The 23,762-nt window shown below is 28.2% G+C and overlaps 2 protein-coding genes across 2 annotated transcripts; both read left to right on the forward strand.

The window, feature by feature from the left end:
* The first annotated feature begins 1,735 nt into the window (after positions 1–1,735).
* LOC109796253 (protein SAR DEFICIENT 1) lies at positions 1,736–7,551 on the forward strand. Its single transcript, XM_020355937.3, has 7 exons — positions 1,736–1,916; positions 2,117–2,192; positions 2,501–3,056; positions 5,630–5,790; positions 5,895–6,092; positions 6,201–6,300; positions 6,660–7,551. Exons 1-7 carry the CDS (start codon positions 1,825–1,827, stop codon positions 6,941–6,943), a joined length of 1,467 nt encoding a protein of 488 aa, XP_020211526.1. The 5' UTR covers positions 1,736–1,824; the 3' UTR covers positions 6,944–7,551.
* A 10,447-nt stretch (positions 7,552–17,998) lies between these two features.
* On the forward strand, positions 17,999–22,223 carry LOC145956958 (uncharacterized). The gene is made up of 5 exons (XM_083073020.1): positions 17,999–20,600; positions 20,680–20,985; positions 21,071–21,158; positions 21,265–22,026; positions 22,111–22,223. Exons 1-4 carry the CDS (start codon positions 18,313–18,315, stop codon positions 22,021–22,023), a joined length of 3,441 nt encoding a protein of 1,146 aa, XP_082929146.1. The 5' UTR covers positions 17,999–18,312; the 3' UTR covers positions 22,024–22,026; positions 22,111–22,223.
* The last annotated feature ends 1,539 nt before the right edge of the window (positions 22,224–23,762 follow it).

Genomic DNA, 23,762 nt, shown 5'->3' on the forward strand with positions numbered 1-23,762 from the left:
TAATTAATTTATATTTTGACACAAAATATTGTTTTAATTATTGATAATTTATTTTAAAGTAATAAATTTTAATTCATAAATAAAGATAATAAATAAAAAGTTGTAAAAAAATTCCTTAAAATGTTCTCACACAAAATATGTATTCATATTTAATATATAAGAGTTGTTATATAATTTATTTATTTTTAAATCAAACTGATTATTTTATAAAATCCAATTTTGTCGACTAAATTGTTTTCTACAAAATGAATGGATTGATTTTTGTTTTCGTCTTTTCTTAAAACGGATTAATTTTATTCAGATTTTGTGCTCACACTTAATTATAAGCCTCGATCATGAGTCAAATTTCTTGCACGTTCTTTCCATTGCCTGCACGTTAGATTCAACTAGTGACCGTATATTTTTTTGGCAACAGTTATAGAGATAGTATGCGTATGTGACTTCATGTATGGATACAAAATCAACTAACCGAGAAATTAAGTATTAATTAAGTATAAAAATTTTAACGTAAAAAAGAAAAGAAAAGAAAACATGTTTTAATATCGGTGCACGTGCCTGGCTAGCAATTAGCAAACAAGAACGTTACATCGAATTAACTAATAGAGCACTTCTTAAACTCGAAAATATATAGGACTTAAGTCTATTAAAAAAAAAAGTTAAAATTTGTCTTTAATTTTTTTTAAATATATTTTGATGCACTTAAACTAGAAGTAATTACAAGTGAGTTTCTTGTTTTCGTATATGACTTTCCACGGAGAACGCGGTACACAAGCAACACGCTTTCCATCCTTGATCCTTCCAAGAAACACCTAGTTTGACCAAACTCCTAGTCTCCAAGTGTTCTAAAAAAAAAGACAAACATAACAAGAAACCATATTATACAATATACATAGAAAAACATATTGTAAGTACAAATTTTATTCTTAGAGCTGTCGTTGCATGCAGTGTTATAAGCAATGACCGATCCCAAAAATGTTATGTTGTGGGGAGAATATATATATATATATATATATATATATATACAAAATTTTGTAACTTTTGGTTAACAATATTTAAAAGAATTTGTTAAATAGTATGTTGTAAGTAGTTTCTCTTTCTTACTTTGAATACAATCAATATTTTCTTTCAATACCATTAAATTTATAGAGGATGTTTCATGACCATTTATTTAAGGAATATGAATGCTAACAACAAATTATCTAACATAAAAATATATTAAGTAGTTTAAGATTATCAAATATCCATGCTTCTAATACTTTTATATAAATTTTTTATTTAAATTGATAAAAAAATGTTTAAAAAATAATATTTAATTACGTACGTGTTGTATAAAAATAATTAGGTATTGTTATCTAATAATTTTTTTCCTAACACACTCATTCCAATACACTTTTTTTTTATCAGTTTAACATTAATACATATTCATTAAATAATGTTTTGTGATCACTAATAAACTTGAAATGGTTATAATTTAAGAATATTATGCTTGCTAACACTTTTCTTTTCCTCCTATAACTTTTGATACAAGTGATAGAGAGTGTTGACATTTTAGAATCTTGACTCTTGACGCCAAGTCGTTTCATCAAACGTATGCTGCAACCTTTTGTTCGGCCTAAGTGCTTGGCTATTTCCTCCAATATTCCAAGAAACTTCGGCATTGTCTTTTGTTTATTATAATAATTAACATGAAATTATGTTATGCGGCCCACAATATATATAAATAGCAATGTTCTTTTATGCATTTGCCTTCCCTCTGCTTAATTACTACAACCTCCCACACACCAAATCATATTCACTCTCAGCTCTCAAATTCTTCACCTAAAAATGACTGCAAAAAGGTTTTTCAATGATTCTAATCAAGACCCTGATCAGCCAAGCGACAAACGGATGAGAAATACTAGAACCTCTTTTGCTTCGTATGTACTATTTATTCACTTTGTATAATATCTAGCTAGGGTTTATTTGATTGGGCTTGAATATACTTGCTCTTCATCCTCAATCTTTTTTTCTCTAGCTAGCTAGTTTATTTTTTACATTTATAAAGCTTCAGCATCAACTTCTCCTTCAAACTAACTTCTCACTAATACTCTTCTCATTCATCTAATTTTCGTGACAGAGTCATAGGAGAAGTGGTCATGGTAAAAAACTTGGAGAACCTTTTCTCAGTGTTGGAACCTTTGCTCAAAAGAGTGGTAACTCATTCTAAGATTGATAATATGCTATACGATATATATATTGGATTAGTTTGATTTGGTCTCCTCATGCATGTTGCCAACTAACTAAGCCTTAATTTGTTACTATATGTTTTGGCTTTGAACAACTTGTTAACATTCATTAATTTGATGTAGTTTTCACATTGAAGTAAATTTGTACAATGACAAAACTTAGATATAGTGTTATAAGCATTGCTATTTAATGAAATTCTAAAGTGAAACTTTAATTCTGATCGGAGAATAAAACTATCAATACTCATGTTACTATCAATTCTTTTTGTTATCAGGTGAGTGAAGAAGTGGAACGAGTTGTGAGACAATGGTCACTCTCATTTACTAGGTCTCCCTCATTGATGCTCCAAAGAAATGAGCAACCGTCAAGCTTGCAACTATGGTTCAGCAAAAGGCTTTCCCTCCCAATTTTCACAGGAACAAGGATTCTTGACATTGAAGGGAACCCCATCAACATAGTTCTGATGGACAAGAGTGGGGGCCAAGTGGTCCCCACGAGTCTTCCACATGCCATCAAGCTAGAGATTGTGGTTCTTGATGGGGACTTTCCAGCTTGTGATGAGAATGAGGAATATTGGACGAGTGAGGAATTCAGCAGGCACGTGGTGAAGGAGAGAAGTGGGAAGAGACCCTTGCTTGCAGGAGAGCTGAACTTGACCATGAGGGATGGGATTGCACCAACAGTGGACATCGAGTTCACAGATAACTCAAGCTGGATTCGAAGCAGGAAGTTCAGAGTTGCAGTGAGGGTGGCACCAGGGAGCAATCAAGGTGTTTGGATTCGTGAAGGCATGACTGAAGCATTTATGGTTAAGGATCATCGTGGAGAATGTAAGTTACATCAACTTGGTATATTATATATATATATATATATATATATATATATATATATATATAGAGGAGGGATCCTTTTATTTCAGGAGTATGTCTACATAAACTTATTCCGTTCAATAACTCATGTTTTACATCAAATTTCAATGATCCAACCGTTCAATTTAAAATTTTTAATACATAAATCAAATCTGCAAATTTTTAAAAAGTTTGAAAATTATTTGATACTTCGTTTCATTAATTTGAATTAATGTATAAAATGAATAAATGATTTTATGATTATCCGTCAATTTGAATTAATGAAATGAAGTATAAAATGATTTTCAAGTTTTCTAAAAGTTTACAGATTTGATTTATGCATTAAGAACTTTAAATTGAACGGTTGGATCATTGAAATTTGATATAGAACATGAGTTATTGAACAGAGTAAGTCTAGGTAAACTTACTCCTAGAATAAAAGGATCCCTTATATATATATATATATATATATATATATAAACTTGTATTTCTTTATTATTGTGATTTAATACTATTCTGTAAAGAAAGAAACCAAAGTTATATATAAGTTAGATAAGGATAAAATAAAATATATAAATAGAAGATAATTCTTAATTACATGTCAATTTGTATAGATAAAATAAATTCAAACTTATTACATTTGAAAATAATAACTTGTGAGAATAAAATAAATTCAAATATATATTTAAAGATAGTATTAGAACTTATTTTAAATTCATTAAAAAGATCATTCGTCATTTATCTAAACCACCAAATTTAATAATATTAAGTATGGAGTTGTGTATTGGTAAAATTTTAAATTTTATATCGACTATAAATAAAATACATTTAGTAAAAAATAATTCTTATATTCTAAGTTTTTTTAAGATTAAATTCAAACTTATATTTATTATTTTTTTAATTTTTTATGAGTCAATTTTCTTTAATCGATGAAAGTACAAGGGTGCTTCAACTCACCTACAACCACTGTGAAGGATATGCAAACATAGCAAGTCATTTCACCATTTTCAAAATGAATAATATGCCCTAGTTTCGAACAATATTAGTATTACATTATAAGATTTTTTAAAGGTTAAATTAAAACTCATATATATATATATATATATATATGTATATATATATATATATATATATATATATATTAAATTTTTTATGAGTCAATTGTTTTAATCGGTGATAGTACAAGGGTGCTTCAACTCACCTACTGTGAAGGATTTACAAACATAGTAAGTCATTTCACCATTTTCAAAAAGAATAATATGTCCTAGTTTCGACAATATTAATTAGTATTACATTATAAGATTTTTTTTAAAGGTTAAATCAAATTATAACACTAATTATATTCAACCTACTAATGTGCTTGATAAGACAGTTGTTTCACTTTAATTTATTCGCATTTGCTAATTGTTAATAACTACTACCGCCAATTATAATAAATACTACTGCTAATTAGTTGGTGTTGTGTCAAATTATAATTGGTCAGCAAGTATTATAGGTTGTTGGTAACTACTTTTAAGAAAGAAAAGTCCATTTCTCTTGAAAAGTCTCTTGATTCAGTCACTTCCTGTCCTCATTAGAAGAACCATTTGATAACAAGATATTTTAGTTTTCTTAGATGTGCCCAAAAATAAATGACAAATATAACTGACTTTGACAGATACCATATTATCAAAACAAACAAAAACTTATCATATAGCCAAAAATAACATTACAAAATTTAATGATAACTTATTAATCTATGGAGTTAGGCTGTACATGGTTGCAAATCAAAACTGATCATCAAATCACTTTTTGTATATGGATCGCTACCCAATATAATATACATGTATTTTTTTTTATATACAAAAGATAAAGGAAATATAAAATTTGTAGCAACATATTCAAATATTAGTATATAAACTATTTTCTAACGTATAAAGAGTTCAAAATTAAGTTGATTGTGGTTCACATTTATTAATGTCACACTTTATAATAGTAACTAATTGAAACATTGGTTGTAATCGAAACATTTAAAGTTTAGATTATTACAACCGAATAGTGTCGTTGGTCAAACTCACAGCTAAGAGCCCTGTCCAACATGCAAAATAATAGTAGCCAGATATATGGTCTCACCAAGTCAACCATTGGTGTGAAATAAAGAAATTAAAACCCACTTGGCTAATCCCAGCATATTTAATGCCAAAATATATAATTGTGACGTATACAGGATTTAATTACTTTTATTTTCTATTATATATTATACCGATCTACATCGATATCAATTTCTACTCTTTTTTTTTTTTTGGCAATTTTCTAGTTGGGGATCAATCTCAAGTCAATGGTTTCAACTTTAAGAGAAACCAGGTCAAGCACGTGCCTAGTAATAAATATTTGGCAATTTGTTAGCTAGTGAGAATAATATGACATTAATAATTTAATGAAGAGTTCATTTTCACATATATAGTTTCATCCGACATTTTTGCCTGTACTGATAGGAATCTATCATTCATATTAATTATGTACTAAATATTTTTAGTATTTTATATCTTACTAATTTTGTTTTTATGCATTCGAAGTGTACAAAAAACACCACCCTCCAATGCTCCATGACGATGTGTGGCGTCTAGAGAAGATTGGTAAAGAGGGAGCTTTCCACAGAAAATTGTCAAAAGCGGGGATCAATACAGTCCAAGACTTTCTCAAACTAGCAGTTGTTAACACTCCTAAGCTAAGAAATGTATCCATCTTAACATCATATATTTTTTTATTAGTCACAAAATGTTTAAAATTTTATTTATACGAAGTTAATTATTTCTGTTGAATGTTTCCGCAACCAACCAGATATTAGGCATGGGGATGTCAGATAAAATGTGGGAAGTCACTATCAAGCATGCAATGACTTGTGACATGGGGAGCAAGATGTACATTTACCGTGGATCACAATTTACTATTTTTCTGGATCCAGTATGCAAATTACTTAGAGCAGATATCAATGGACAGACATTTTTCAATAGAGATCCAATGAGTCATATGAATAAGGTACAATGAATCTTCTATTACTCAATTTGTCTCTTAATTTATGGATATTACAGCCTTATCTTAGAACTTTTTCCTCTAATTAGTGGATGTTATTATTTACATTTGCAGACCTATATAGACAAATTGGTGAGAGAAGCATATGCTAGATGGCATAACTTGGAGGAAATTGATGGAGTTCTGAATGATAACATTGCTTTGCTAACCCAAGGTATATATATATCTTCCATTTTTTCAAGGAAAATATTATTTGATTGATTTAGAAAGTATATATCTATTCATTATGATTATGATAACCTTTATATAGACCAACTACTGATTATAAAAACTACATCTCTGATACCATTAGTCACGGTCTTTTGCGTGTCTATGCCAAATTATTTATGTTAATAGAAACAAGTTGATTTTAATAATAAACTAACTTCATATAGTTCCATTTTATTTAATATTGTCAAAACTTCAAATTCTGTATTTGATGACAGATAACTAATTCCATTCTAATAACACTAAAGTGATCATTATTTGGATTCAACCATAGTAACTGACGTTGATGTGAAAATAATTCGATAGGTGAGCAAACTGTGGAGCAATTTCCAAACAATCAACCTGCAGCATCTGTTGTCACATATGATCAAGATCAATATTACAGTGACAAATCTGGCAGCTATGTAGCAAACGATACTGCACAAATGGGATCCTGTGAGTGGTCAATGAATCAAGTCTATAGCACAGCACCATTGGCTATTGCTACTACCTTTCCCTTTATCAGTTTCTCAGGGTCACAATCAGATGGCGACATAACCGCTTCAGGTTCTGGATCAGTGGACGTTGATGGGGCCACACTGCAGAATTAAGTACTAAAAGTTCCTGCATATTGTACAGTATATATGTAGGCATGCTACTTGCAAATATGTATAAGATCGGTGAGTAGTTCATAAAAATTATATATACATGCATGCTTATAAGTGGTGTGCACCTAAATGATATATATGTTTCCATGCAAAATGGAAAAAAAAAAAAAAAAAGCTCTAAAGAGCATAAGTAGTAAAGTACGTACTTTGAGTAGCTGCTGTATATACACTATTTACATTAAGCATGTGTTAAGAAGTGAAGGAATCAAATTTGGCTTAGTATAGAGGTGACACACGTGCCAGGCTCATTTTAAGGATCATGTGAATGATGGGCATGGCATGGCACCTGCCTCCTTGCTTTGTTACCAAAGTGTTTAGCGATCACAAAACAGTATGATGTATTGTAAAATACTAAAATGACATCTATGATTAATTAATGTGATCCACTTATTTGCTGTTAGTTTCCACATTTTTGGTTTTGGTTTGGATGCCACGTTTTGGTTTTTGTTTCAGGCCTCGTTGGAAAAATTCGTTGGATAAAGGAAAATTTATCTGTACATGTTAAATCCTTTCTATAGTGTTAAATGGCTAATATATGTATACTTCGTCGAGATGTCAATAGACTTATAAAGTTATACTGTACACGAGTAAATTGAATAAAACAGCTAATACATTTTTAATATTTGCTAATATTATGTTTTTTCTTTTGAAAAGACTAAAGATTGCCAAAATCAGCAACAAGCACATACAGTGTTTGGTATACGTGAGTAAGCATAAAGAATAAGCTTATCTTTTAAGCACTTAATAGCAGACTCCCTTTCCATAAAACCATGATCATGTTTCACAACAGTGTAGCATATAGCAACAAAAGTAACCGTGGAAATCCAAATTTAACTCCTCCCTTCCTACATAACCATCACGCTACATATGTAATCCAACACAAGACATAATTGACTTATTAACTAAACAAAGATAATCTATATACCTAGTGTCACATGAGAAACTTTACACTGTCCACCAATTCAGTGACATTCTTTTTTTGCGTCATCGCTGGGGCTTGAAAATCATTTTTTTTTTCTTCTGTTTTTCCAAATAATTCACAGAGCAGCATATCATACACACTGCCAAATATATTTTTCTTTTCGGAGCAATTCACTAAACAAGTTACCTATTGAAAATTAATACAAAACAAATACCCCTCTTCAGTGCTGTATTAATTCCCTACCAGTCCCTACAAGAGTTACTTGGAGAATGGAGATTATAAAAGAACTTTTATTTGCATTTTTTTTTCATTTGGAAGTATTCTCAGAGAGAAGTAGAATTTTTTTTTAATATACCATTTTTTTTAATTATTTAAATAACCTAAACTGATTTATATTTACGTAAATATACCGTTTTGAATTTTAGGTGAGAAATCGGTTACTGGGTAACCAATTTTCCAAAGGAATTTTTGAAAATTTTTGAAAAATCCCTTTGAGAAATCGGTTATCCAATAACCGATTTCTCAATGGGCCCATTTTTTTTTTTTTTTTTCCATTTTTGTGTTTTTTGTTTTTTGTTTTTTTTTTATTTTTGAATTTTTTTCTCCAGATTTGTTATTTTTTTTTTCAGTTTATAATATTTAGATTTAAAAAAAATTTATAATGAAAATTTAAAAAATTTATTTAGTTTTTGTTTTTATTTTAGATTATAAAAATGTATTTAAAATAAATTTTAAAGAATAAAATTGAATAAAATTAATTTTAAATATAATTTTTAAAAATGAAAATATTATGATAAATCACAACTTTAGATAAAAACAACATTAATTGAGATGAACAACTTGAAATAAAAACAAAATACAACAATAAAATAGGAGATCGAATAAAAAAGAACAACTACAGAATTACAATCTAGTAAATTACAATCCAACTTTAATGATGTCTATGCCCACCCGTTCTACACCTCGGAGGTTGTCGGTTCCTTGTTGGGTTTCGACAACCAATGCGTGGTTGTTGTGGTTTAACTTGGTCCTCGTCATGTTCTATATTAACAGTATCGGTGACTGGATTTGACGAACCACTTCCACCGACCTCAGAGTGATAAGACAAAAATGAAGGGAAATTCATGCTTTGCATGTAATTATATGCACTTTGTGGCGTGTGTACGTCGAAGCCGAAAAGATTGCTCATGAAGTCCCCTGTTGGAGTTGTTGTTGATGGTGGTGTGTACATGAATTGTTCATGGTGCGTATGAAATGATGGATAAGACTGGGGATGTTATTCCACACTATAAGGTGGGTTATTATCTCCAGTCATTGGGAATGTTGTTGCAGTTGTTGTTGGGAGTTGCGTACTAGAAGTAGATGCATGAGATGAAGAATACTGGCTACAAAAAAATAATTTAGAATTAGCACGAAACCATAATAAATACTCCGGAGTGTGTTAGAGAGGCCCCTGAAGTGGTTCCCCAAAAATAACATGTTTGCGTCTGTCTTTCCAAATGGAAATCCAGTCTGCATGTTGTTCAGCCTAGTTGGTGTCGCTATGTCCTCTCATGTCTATTTCGTGCATTTTATCAAGATTATGAGCTTCATTGGGGATTGGTTGCCATAAGCCAAATTGCAATTGGACTCTATCAGTTTGATGCCAGACTACAATTACAAATGAAGTTAAAGCAGTACAAGCAGTCCATATTCTAGAATCCTTATAAGCACGTGTTGGCAGTGAGGATTGAAATTCCCTATATGGCATCCATAGAAGCTGAAAAAGAAAAAGGTTTAAGGTATGAATCAATTGAGTATAAGAGAGTATGTTTGAGAGAAGTTTACATTGTATTACCTCGTTATGGTTCATGTTGTCATATCTTAATCTATAGCCAAGTAAGTCTCCATGGGGCGTGCCTGAAAATCTTAGCCCTCTTCCTGACCACCTAAAACATTTGTACATTGATAAAATTTTAGGTAAAATATTTTAGTAGTTCGATGTATTAAAGTGGTATAAAAATTAATCCATACCTCGATGCTAGCAGAAATGTAATATCCCGTTGGAGTCTTGGTTGGATGAAGGACATGCGATACCAAGCCCAAGACTGTAGAAGCAAATAACATCCACCCATTTTCTTTGACGATTGATAGATTGCCCTACACATTTCTCTGTACAAATGTGCCAAACAAGCAGAACCCCAACTATATAGTCCTGCACGTTCCAAGTCAACCAATAGTGGTAAATACATTAAGTGAATTCTGTTACCTGACTTGTCTGGCATAATGACACCACCGATCAATCCTGAGATATATGCTCATCAATGTTGGAGCAATTGTTGTTCAGTGGGTTCATCTGGTAGTGCAATTGTATGGTCTCTTAACCATTTTAGTTTTATGCTTGAGCCAACTAGAGCTTCCCCTTTCGAAGGTACGAAACCTAACAACTCGTAACACAATTCATCCCAGTCAAACAAAGTCGGCCCTATGACTGGTTTTTCGTCGATCCTTAAACCCAATTGTAGTACCATATCTTCTAAAGTGATCGTGCACTCACCAACTGGGAGGTGAAAAGTATATGTCTCAAGTCTCCACCTCTCCACCAAAGACGTTATCAAACAATCATCAATTTTAAAATGTCTTATTTTCGCAACCTCGCCAAAGCCAACAATCTCCAACAAATGCTCAATTCTTGGGTCAGGTGTAGGCATGGAATTATAGTAAGATTGAATCACTTGATCAGTTGTTGTCTGCGAAAATGGTAGAATTGGAATGTTAGTAATGAATAATATTAGTTGTAAATATTATGCAATATATATTAACTTACCATAAGATGAGTTTCATTTGACCTATGGAGGTGTTGTTTCCACAACATAGTTGAAGATGAAGAAGACATTCTTGAAAAATAATAGCAACGAAATTCAATAGTGCAATAGCTGAAGAGAATTGATCTTTTGTTGTGTGTTTAGGGTTAGATCGTATGTAGTGTATATATAGTGGAAAAAATCAATGGTTTATGCAGTGTCATTAATTCCTTTGTACCAGAGCGTCAGAAAAATTAATGCTTTGTGCAGAGTCATCAATGCTTTGTCCCAGAGCGTCAGAAAAATTAATGACTTTGTGCAGAGTGTCATTGATGCAGTGTCATCAATGCTTTGGCCCAGAGTGACACATAAATCAATGCTTTGTGCAGAGTCATCAATGCTTTGTACCAGAGCGTTATAAAAATCAATGCTTTGTGCAGAGTCATCAATGCTTTGTCCTAGAGCGTCAGAAAAATTAATGCTTTGTACAGAGCATCAATGCTTTGTACTAGAGCTTCAGAAAAATCAATACTTTGTGCAGAGTCATCAATGCTTTGTCCTAGAGTGTCAGAAAAATCAATGACTTTGTGCAGAGTATCATTGATGCAGTGTCATCAATGCTTTGTCCCAGAGTGTCAGAAAAAATCAATGCTTTATGCAGAGTCATGAATGCTTTGTCCCAGAGCGTTAGAAAAATCAATGACTTTGTGCAGAGTGTCATTGATGCAGTGTGTTATTAATGACTATGTCATTGATGCAGTGTGTCATTGATGCAATGTTTAGGGTTGTTGAGTGTAATTGATTGACGCCTATCTCCACCTTCTATTTAAATGATACCAATGTTGGGTTCAAATGCAAAGTGCAATTGAGCTAAGTTTTCTTGTTTCTGTGTGTTAGTCTTTGTCTACAACAATGTCTTCCTCTTCTTTTCGTGTGTTACTCTTTTTCAATGGTGGAATCACTCAAACAAACCAAGGAGATACTTTTGTATCCTTGGACCCAATATTTTTATCAATTAGTTCACGTATCACACTTGATGCGTTGAAAGCTAAGATCCAAAGAAGACTAAGCTTACCACAACCACATTCAATTGATCAACTTTACTTTCGATATCCACAAGTGCTAGGCGAAGGAATGCTTCATTTCCGGGCTGTCAAGCTTACTGACGATGAAGACGTTCATGGTATGATTCAAATGGTTTGTTCCTTTAAACATCTTACTTCTGCTCAACTATATGCAGATCTCACACCAATTATTCCTGAAGAAGAAAACCAACCTTCTACCTATGAAAACCAACCTTCTATCTATCAAAACCAACCTCCTTCTTCCTATCACAACCAACCTTTTTCCTATGAAAACCAACCTTCTTTCTATGAAACCCAACCTTCTTCCTATCACAACCAACCTTCTTCTATCACAACGAACCTTCTTCCCATGAAAACCAACCTGTTTATCATGAAAACCAACCATCATTAGACGATTTTCATACACATGGATCCTTTACCAACCTCCTTACATCTAGAGTCCAACAAGAAGAACAATAGGAAGGAGTCCCTGAAGAACAAGTTGGTCCTTTCACTGAGGGGGAAGATGATGCAAGACTCCAACAAGACGATGAACAAGATGAACAAGATTGTCTTGTACAACAATCTCAGCATGTAAGCACATTCAGTTTTCCTTCACACATGAATAATGTTGATTTGCAAACAGATTTCACCGACCCAGAGTATAGACATGCACTTGACCATGTTGACGTCGAGTACTCTCCTGACAGCCTATTTCAAGGCATGAATTTCAACACAAAGGAGGAAGTCCAACATGTTCTAAATGCATACCATATAAAAAAAGGTTTGTATTACAGGGCGGAGAAATCGTCACCAACATTAATTATTGCACACTGTGTTAATAGTACATGTGATTGGAGGTGCAGAGCGACTTTTATTACTAAAAGCAAAAAATGGGAGCTTCGTAAGCTATCAGGTGAACATTCTTGTTCATCACCTATTATTACACAAGATCATGTTAACCTTGGCCATGTATATATTAGCAAAAGTATTCTTCCTTTGGTGGAGAGTGATCCATCCATTTCTATTCCAACAATAATAGCACACATCAAAAGGAAATTGAAGACTTACATGGTAACTGGGAACAATCTTACAATGATTTACCCAAGTTGCTTGGTGCCATGAGTGGATTTCTTAATGGATTTGTTGTTGAGAAGCAAACAAGGCCACTATACAACCAACAAGGCGAGATGATTCATCACACTACAAGAAAATAGGTTATTCGCAACAACTTTTTTACAACAAAAAATAAGTTGTTGGTAAAAACAATCATTTGGCAACGACATAAAAATTTTGTTACAATAGGATTTTATTTTTGTTAACAAAATTAATATTGTTGCGAAAACTATGTGTTGTTGGGAAATGTACTACTTTATGTCAACAATATCAGTAGTCGCTAAGAAAAGGTGTAATGTTATGTCAACATGTTTAAAGTTGTTGGGAAAAAAGATAACATAAAATATTTAAAACAAGATGAAAATTTATCTAAATGTTTAAAGTTGTTAGGAATGACACTTTTGAGAAAAATATAAAGATAAAATATTTTAAATAAGATAAAAAAGTCGTCAAAATGTAAAAAATGAGACTTGAATCCTTAATCTCTTAACTCCAATAATAATATTATAGCACTAAACTATTAAAGTTCATTGATATTATATGAAAGTAATAATATATATCTTTAACATGGACTAAAATTTTACACTTGTTTACTATTATTAAATAAACTTATAAAAATACATGTTTATTTGATTTAATTATAATTTTCAAAAATAATAATTTATAAATTATATTATAATTAAAACTCATATTTGTTACTATTAAATTAATTTTATAAAATATATGTTTATTTTATTTAATTATAACTTTAATAAGTAATTAATTTACTTATAAATTATATTACAATTAAAATTCATAATAAATAAATATTTTTAATTTTATAATAACTAATTTATATTATAACACAAATTTAATATTTACAACTAATAATTTTCTTAACAACTAATAATTTTCTATAAAGCATTGAAATCTAAAATCTAAATTAAAATTTAAAGTAAAATCGAAAGAGATGAGATATTAAGTAAATCTCCAAAAATTCTACAACTAAAGAAAATTAGTTAAAAATAATTTTGTTAAAAAATAACTTCCTAAAATCACTCATTTTCAAGATAGATATTCTAATTAGGAAAAAATAGTCACTTCATGTTTTTTTATAAAATAAAATTTACATAAAGAAAATAATAATAAAATAGTTATTTACAGTGAATTTTTTGCATGATTAAAATTGGATACAAGCCTATATATAGGAAAAACTTATGTCTTTTGTTATAATTATAGATTTATCTATATGCTACAAACTTGCTCATACAAATTATTATTTTTTTAAGGGTGTTCATACAAATTGTTAATGGTAGAATAATTAGAAGTAGATCATATTTTTATATTATGGTGTCAACAAATTCCAAATTATATATAAATATAAATAGCGGTACAAATTACAAAATTAATTTTAAGTTTTGGTTTAAATTATTTCTTTGAAGTTTTTTTATTTTTAAAATATGTTTTAGTTGTTGACATTTTAATTTTGTTACAATATGAATTCTTTTATCAACTAGATGAGTGAAAATTATATGTTGTTAGCAAAAGTAGTGTTTTATACTAACAATATTGACAGTCGTTGAGAAAAGATATTTTCATATTTTAATGTATTTATTATCGATAGATATACATTCTTTTTATATCAACGATATAACAACTGTTAACAAAGAAATTTAAGTTAACATATTTTACGTCGTTGGACAAAGTACAAACATAAAAAAAATGTCAAAAATAAGAAATTCATAACCCTTCACTCTAACTACAATACTAAACCACTAAGTCATCAAATTTTCTTAGCATATTTTTGAAAATAATATATATATATATATATATATATATATATATACTTTAAATACGAATCATAAATTAACATATATTTATTACTATAAAATATAAAGCATGTATTTTTCATTTTCAATTTTTTTTCGCCAAGACTATAACTTTCTTAGAACAAATGAATTTTAATAGTTTGTAATTTTAATGTATTAGATATTATAGATTAGAGAATTCAATACCAACACAACCATACTTTAAAAGAAATTAAAAAATGTGTTCGATGAAATTAAAGGGAAAGCACTATTCAATTAGAAAAAAACTTAATTGAACTATTTTTTTTATTTTTTAAATATCTTTTATCTATGAGGTTAGTTTTGATTATATAATTTTTTAAAAATAAATTTGGTGGATGCAATTAGTTTAGATTAGACAATATTGTTTTTAATTTTAAAATATTAAAAGAGATTATATTTTAAAAAATTCAAATTTTGAATCAAAATTAATTTTTTTTAGAAAACTTGAATTTTAAATGGATAAAAATATATTAGTTTAGATTAGATTGAATTTGATAATAGATAATTTTATAACAACAAGACCAATTTTAAATAAAAGATATTTTATTTTAATTGAGTCTATTTCAGTTATAATCAACAGATAAAGGAGATAAAAAAATGAAAGTAAAAAGAAAAAAGATAATAAAAAAAGATATATATTTAGTGTTATTGAGGTTAGTTATCAGAAAACAAAATATAGAGATAAAATTTAAAAAATAGGTTGATAAAACATATATAAAGGGATTAAGAGAGTAGAAAAAGTAATTGAGAATAAGTTGATGCGTGAAGAGTTTTAGAGAAGAAGTAATTGAGTACCATCTTGATTACAGTTGTTTGAATTGGAGAATAATTGAAAACCACATTCAAGGTAAGATTATTTTTATTTTAAATATTCACTTGTTATTTTCATGTGATTTGAAATATTTTATTTTATTTAACTTGTGAAGGAATCCATTAAATTTAACAAAAACAATAAAAAGAGAAAAAAAAATTACCATAAAATGTGTATGAGAGAGATGGAATCAATGTGACTTTCTGGAATTTGATGAAGAAGTACTTAGGTGAAATTAAATGAATATGTGAAGATTATTCATTATCAATGATAATTAAATCTAATATTAATTTTATTAAACACACTTTTTATGGACTACTGAATTCATTAACTTATTTCTTGTTTGATTACTTTTTTGTTTATTTCAGATTCGAGTGTAGATGGTATAATTCCTTTTTGGCTTATATCAGGTACATGCAAAATTTAATTTACATATGCTTAAATTATTTTGTAGGAGAAATTAATTTTATTCTTCTTTCACTATAAATTTTATGCCTGTTATAAAGTTTGTATAGTTTTTTCTCTATGTCATAATATATAATTAATTTAAATTTATTTTTTAAAATAATAAATAAAATAGAAAGTAAAAAATAAATTATATTATATACTTTTAATATAAATACGCCAATATATATAATGTGAATTAATATATATATATATATATATATATATATATATGAGATTTTATAATAGTCATATTTTATTAGTAATATATTTTTAATATAAATATATTTATTTAAAAATTATATATTATTGTCGGTAGAAATATATTTTTTTTATACTAACGATATACCAATTGCTAACAAAATAATTTAAATTAACATATTTTATATTGTGGGACAAAGTACACATATAAAACATTTGAAAGAATATAAGAAAATATAAAAAATAAGAAATTCATAACACTTCACTCTAACTACAATACTAAACCACTAAGTCATCAAATTTCCTTAACATATCTATAAATATAATATATATATATATATATACTTTAAATACGAATCATAATTTAACATATATTTATTACTATAAAATATAAAGATTATATTTTTCCATTTTCAATTTTTTTTATCCAAGATTATAACTTTCTTAGAACAATTAAATTTTAATAGTTTGTAATTTTAATATATTAGATACTATAGATTAGAAAATGTAGTACCAACACAACCATGTTTTAAAAGAAATTAAAAAATTTGTTCGCTGAAATTAAAGGGAAAGGATTGTTTAATTAAAAAAAATTAATTGATTTTTTTAATTATTTTAAAACATGTTTTATCTATGACGTTAGTTTTGATAATATAATTTTTATAAAATAAATTTTGCGGGTGCAGTTAGTTTATATTAGACAATATTGTTTTAAATTTTAAAATATTAAAAGAGATTATACTTTTTAAAATTCAAATTTTGAATCTAAATTATATTTGTTTAGAAAATTTGAATTTTAAATGGTTGAAAATATATTAGTTTAGATTAGATTGAATTTGATAATAGATAATTTTATAATAACATGACCAATTTTAAATAAAAGATATTTTTATAAATGAGCTGTTTCATTTATAATCAACTGATAAAGAAGAAAAAAAAATGAAAGTTAATAGAAAAAAGATAAAAAAAATATATTTAGAATTATTGAGGTTAGTTATTAAGAAAACAAATAGAGATAAAATAAAAAAAAAGTAGGTTAATAAAAAATATATAAAAGGATTAAGAGAGTAGAAAAAGTAATTGCGAATAGATTGATATGTGAAAAGTTTTAGAGAAGAAGTAATTTAGTATCTTAAAATCTTGATTACAATTGTTTCAATTAGAGAATAATTGAAAACAACATTCAAGGTAAGATTATTTTTATTTTAAATATTCACTTGCTATGTTCATGTGATTTAAAATATTTTATTTTATTTAAGTTGGGAAGGAATCCATTAAATTTAACAAAAACAATAAAAAGAAAAAAAATCATCATAAAATGTGTGTGAGAGAGACGAAATCAATATAACATTCTAGAATTTGATGAGAAAGTACTTATGTGAAATTAAATGAATATGTGAAGATTATTTATTATCGATAATAAATTTAGTATTAATTTTATTAAACACACTTTTTACGGACTACTAAATTCATTAAATAATTTCTTATTTGATTACTTTTTTTGTTTATTTCAGATTTGGGTGTAGATGGTATAATTCTTTTTTGCCTTATATCAGGTACATACAAAATTTAATTTACATATGCTTAAATTATTTTGTAGGAGAAATTAGTTTTATTCTTCTTTCACTATAAATTTTATGTCTGATATAAAATTTATATAATTTTTTCTCTATGTTATGATATTTAATTAATTTAAATTTATTTTTTAAAACAATTAAATAAAATAGAAAGTAAAAAATAAATTATATTTTATACTTTTATATATAAATACGCCAATATATATAATATAAATTATATATATATATATATATATATATATATATATATGTGTATGTATATGTGTGTGTGAAATTTTATAATAGTCATATTTTATTAGTAATATATTTTCAATATAAATATATTTATTTAAAAATTATATATCTAATATATATATATTTTAGCATTACATTATATTCAATATGATAACATATATTTAAATTTAAAAATTATAGTAATTTTAAAATAATAATTAAATATGTAAATTAAGAGATTTCTATAAAAATGTGAAATGTTGAAATTTTTTAAGTTAGGGAAGCTTTTATAAGAAAGTAGCATGGTGTAATATTTAAATATTTTAATTTGAAATTTTCAGGAATTGTGATAATGACTAAGCAAAAAAAGAAATGGATGAAACTTAAGGATAGAACTTTACCAGAATATATAAAAGGACTCGAAGATTTTTTAGAATTTGCTTTCTCTGGACCGAAGCCTAAAAATACAATTAGGTGTCCTTGTTACAAATGCAATAATGTTAGTTTTAAGACAAGAGATAATGTGATGAATGATTTATTAAGGTGGGGATTTGATTCAAGTTATAGGCATTGGGAGTATCATGGAGAAACCTCTGGTGATTCATCATCTGATACTGATAATAACTCCATAGATAATGATAATGACTTTGATGTTAATCTTGAAAGGAGTGACGATGTCCAAACCTACTCCATGCTTTACGACATGCATCAAGCATTAAATGCAAATACAGATAATGTGTTTGATCATCCTATGTCTAGTGATATCAATGAAGAGCCCAATAAAGAAGCTAAAAGGTTTTATGGTTTGTTGAAAGATGCTGAACAAGAATTATATCCTGGTTGTCGAAAATTCTCAAAATTATCCTTTGTTGTGCGTCTCTTCCAAATAAAATGTCTTTATGGGTGGAGCAATACTTCAGTTGATTCATTGTTAAAACTATTGATTGAGGCTTTACCTGAAGGTAATGTGCTTCCTGATTCAATGTATGAGGCTCGAAAGATAATTAAAGATCTTGGACTTGATTATGTCAAGATAGATGCTTGTGTGGATGATTGTATTTTGTATAGAGGAAAGTATGAAAAACTTGATGAATGTCCTATTTGTAAGAAAAGAAGATGGCAACCAAATAGGAACAAAAAAGTCTCAAATAAGATTGTTCGTTACTTTCCTATAAAACAAAGATTACAAAGATTATTCATGTCAAAACAAACTGCCGAAGACATGAAGTGGCATAAGAACAAAAGAGTTGATGATGGAGTTTTAAGGCACCCAGCTGACTCTTTGACTTGGAAAACATTTGATGATCAATATAGATCTTTCTCTTCAGATCCACGTAATGTGAGACTTGGTCTAGCTTCAGATGGTTTCACCCCTTTTGGTATGATGGGCAATGAATATAGTATGTGGCCTGTGATTTTAATTCCTTACAATTTACCCCCTTGGTTATGTATGAAACAATCTAATTTCATGTTATCACTTCTTATTTCTGGTCCAAAGAGTCCTGGGAATGATATTGACGTTTATCTTCAACCACTAATTGATGACTTAAAAGAGTTATGGGATGTGGGTATTGAAACTTATGATGCTTCATTAGGACAAAATTTTCAACTACATGCAGCCCTGTTATGGACCATCAATGATTTTCCAGCTTATGGAATGCTATCTGGCTGGAGTACTAAAGGATTATTAGCTTGTCCTTGTTGCAATATAGAAACTCACTCTTGCTACTTGAAAAATTGTCACAAACCATGCTTTATGGGCCACCGTAGATTTTTACCTATTGATCACCATTGGCGTAAAAACAAGAGCTCATTTGATAATACAATAGAGGTAAGGCATGCACCACAACCATTGACTGGAGATGATGTGTTAGCACAACTTGAAAGTCTACAACAAGTGATTTTTGGAAAATCTACAAAAGAGAAACAGAAAAAGAAAAGAAAACAAAGAGAAGAGGTAAATCATAACTGGAAGAAAAAGAGTATATTTTTTGAATTACCTTATTGGAGGAAAATATTATTAAGACATAATTTAGATGTGATGCACATAGAAAAAAATATTTGTGAAAGTATTGTTGGGACATTATTGAATATAGAACACAAAACAAAAGATACCTTAAAATCTCGATTAGATTTGCAACTTTTAGGACTTAAAAAACAACTTCATCCTATTAAGAATGGGGATAAGTATATAATTCCTCCTGCACGCTACACAATGTCAAGAGTAGAAAAGACTACATTTTGTCAAGTGTTGAAGGATGTAAGGTTTCCTGATGCTTATGCTTCAAATATAGCCCGTTGTGTAAATGTAAAGGAAATCAAGATTTCTGGGCTTAAAAGTCATGATTATCATGTTCTATTCGAAAGGATCATTCCCCTTGCCATAAAAGGATTACTTCCAAAAGATGCTTGTGATCCATTAATTGAATTATCTTTATTTTTTGGTGATTTATGTTCTAAAGAGTTAAAAATGGATGATTTAAATCGTTTAGAAAAGTCAATTGCAATGACTCTCTGTAAGTTAGAGCGTATATTTCTACCATCCTTTTTTGATGTTATGGTTCATCTACCAATTCATTTGGCAAACGAAGCAAGACTTGGAGGTCCAGTCCAATATCGATGGATGTATCCTGTTGAAAGGTTAGCTTAAAATTTTTATATCTGAAATCTAAATATTTTAATTCTTATTCACCATTTAGACTACATTTTTTATTGTTAGATTTTTGCGCACACTTAAAAGTTATGTGCGTAACAAAGCACGTCCAGAAGGTTCTATTGCAGAAGGATATGTAGTTGAAGAATGTATGACATTTTGTGCTAGATATTTGGTTGATATGGATTCTAGATTAAACAGACCAGATAGATATATAGATTGCGAAAGTGTTGATCGCAATACTTTGTCAGTGTTTAAAATCAATGGTCGACCTGTTGGAGGAGGTTCTTGGGAAAATATGAATTTATCTGAAATTCAACAAGCTCACTTTTACATATTACAAAATTGTGATGAAGTCCAACCTTGGATTGAGTAAGTATGATCAATCTATTTTTTTATTAAATAAAAATTATATTTGTTATGTTATTTTAATATTTATATCTTTTTTATTTTATAGGGAACATGTGACTAAGATAAGAAATGAAGATAATAAAAATGTGGAAAAGAAACACAAGGCTCAGTTTCAAAAATGGTTTGAAAATGAGGTAATGAGATTTATTCAAAACTAAAGTTTGTTGGAAGAGTTTAAAAAGTTTTACCTTGTAACATATTTCTATGTATTTTAATTATTTCATCAACATCAATATGTAGGTTATTCGATTAAAACAATTACGTGATGAAAGGATCAATGATCAACTAGTAGCATTATCAAGAGGGCCAGATTCTCGAGTACTCATTCACACTGGATATATTCTCAATGGTTTCAAATTTCGTACAAAGAGTGCTGAGAAACACTTAAAAACTCAAAATAGCGGTGTGATAGTGAAAGGAGATGAGTTGACTGGACATATTGATTATTATGGGGTTATTCAAAAAATCATTGAAATAAAGTATTTGGATAATAATTACGTTATCTTATTTAAATGTGATTGGTTTGAGGCTCCTTCTCAAGGAAGAAATCAAGGCAAAGGATATAAAAAAGATGAGTATGGATTTATTAGTGTCGATATTACAAAGCTATATTTCACAAATGACCCATTTATCTTGGGTACTCAAGCTGGGTTAGTTTATTATATACAACATAGTGACAAGGAAAATTGGTATACAGTAGTAAAAGTCAAACCAAGAAATACTTTTGATTTGCCACTTGATGAAGATGACTTAGAGCCATACCAACTCAATGAATTTAGCGATACACATGTAGAATTGGAAATACCATTAACAAACCAAAGAGAGATTTTAAATAGAGATGATGTGAGTGGAATATGCTTAGATGAGTATATTACTAACCAAGAAGAAAATTCTGAACATTCAGATGAAGCAAGTGATTTTGATAGTGATGATTATGAAGATGAAAATTCTTTAGGTGAAGATGAGCATTCAGAAAATGTGGATTCTGACTCCGAATAAAAGGTATGTTTTGATATTTTTTTTAAATATATTTTAGACAATTTTTTTTATTTTTTATTTGTCCAATCCAACATGCTTATGATATAGGTTGGCATAACATTTGGCTTGAATGTAATTCAACACTAGTTCTAGCTACACTAGAGGATGATAACATGGTCCCTTCAGTCTTCTGTAACAAATGGAGGAATTGTTTGAAACTATGTCGGACGATGACTTTCAATTCATCTCATATTTTTAGGGAGGATGATTAATCTTATGCTGACAAGATGGTACATTATGGGTTAATGCATAGGTTGTCTTTTGTATGGTGGATATTCTTCCCTTTTGTTACGACTGTTTTTTTTTTCCACAATCGTTGTTGATTGCCTTTGTTTCATTTATGTTAATGTTGCATAGGTTTTGGTCTAGTCTCCTCATGTTCTCTTTGTATTAATTTTTCTTATTTTTAATTCTATTTTGGATATATTGCAAATGATTGGTAATGTTGTTAAGATGTCTTAGTTTTATAATGATGCTTAGCACTCCTAGTATTTAGTTTACTTTAAATAATTAATTTATGGCTTTGTAAATTTGTATTATCCTGAAAATCAATTAAAAAAATTAATGTAAAATGATAATTCAAAATAATTTTAAATAAAAATCAAAATTTATTTTCATCGTTATTCATAATATTCAAACGTTGCTTTTATCATAATTTTTTATTTTTTTTAAATAATAGTTTTTTCATTTTAGTTTTAAGCTTTATTTTGAAAATATTTTCAGAGAAAGCATTTTCTAAAAGCAAATCAAATATCTTTTCATCATAAATTTTTATTTTCATTGAAAATAAAATATCAAATAGAACTGAAATTATATATTTAAAAATTGAGAGATTACAAATTATAATTTTGATATTAAAAAAAGATAAAAAAATAGATAATTTAACTTTGTTAATATATATCACGTATATAAATCAAGTAAATAAAAAAAATATATATTTAGATTATAAAAATAACATATTTCTTATATTTAAAATTTTAATATATTTTAGTATTTTAAAATATTTAAAATGTGTATATTTAATGTCCTTTAACCTGTATACCAAATGCATAGTATATATTAGATAAAAAAAAATTAAAAAAATTTATCTATAACAAGTAAAAAATGTTTGATTCTTTTTATAGCTAAAGTTAAAAAAATCATTTTATGATTTTTCATGTTGAACGATAATTTAACATATTCATTCCAAAATAACTAATAATTATACATTTTTATTAATTAAATTATAATTATTAATGCACTTTAACTTAAACAATTTATGTTTATTTATAAATAAATTATTATTATTTATTATAAGTATATTTTTATCTCATATTTCATTAGATTATTATAATATATTTAATAAAGGTTAGAAAAAATACTGTTCTGCTGTAGGCACTTTAATCGGGCCCTGTTATTATAATAAATAATTATCACAATACCAGTTCTATTCTCTTTCAACATATATACTAGTTTATAATAATATGCGTAACGTAATATATTTGAAGCAGTTTAATCCAATTGCTATATTCACGGAAAGTTTTTCGTGCAGCTAACGTTTTCGTGCGGCTAACGTCTTCGAAAATTAATAACCGTTTCAATTCTAATTTAATTTATGATAAAATTGTTTTAAATATTAATTTATTTATAAAAAATTTATGTTGGCGCTAAATAAATTTTAGCGGTAAAATTTGATTTGTTTATAAAGAAACTGTTGCCTC

The sequence above is a fragment of the Cajanus cajan genome, chromosome 1, assembly GCF_000230855.2.
Source record: "Cajanus cajan strain Asha chromosome 1, NIPB_CcT2T_4, whole genome shotgun sequence".
Classification (NCBI taxonomy): Eukaryota; Viridiplantae; Streptophyta; class Magnoliopsida; order Fabales; family Fabaceae; genus Cajanus; species Cajanus cajan.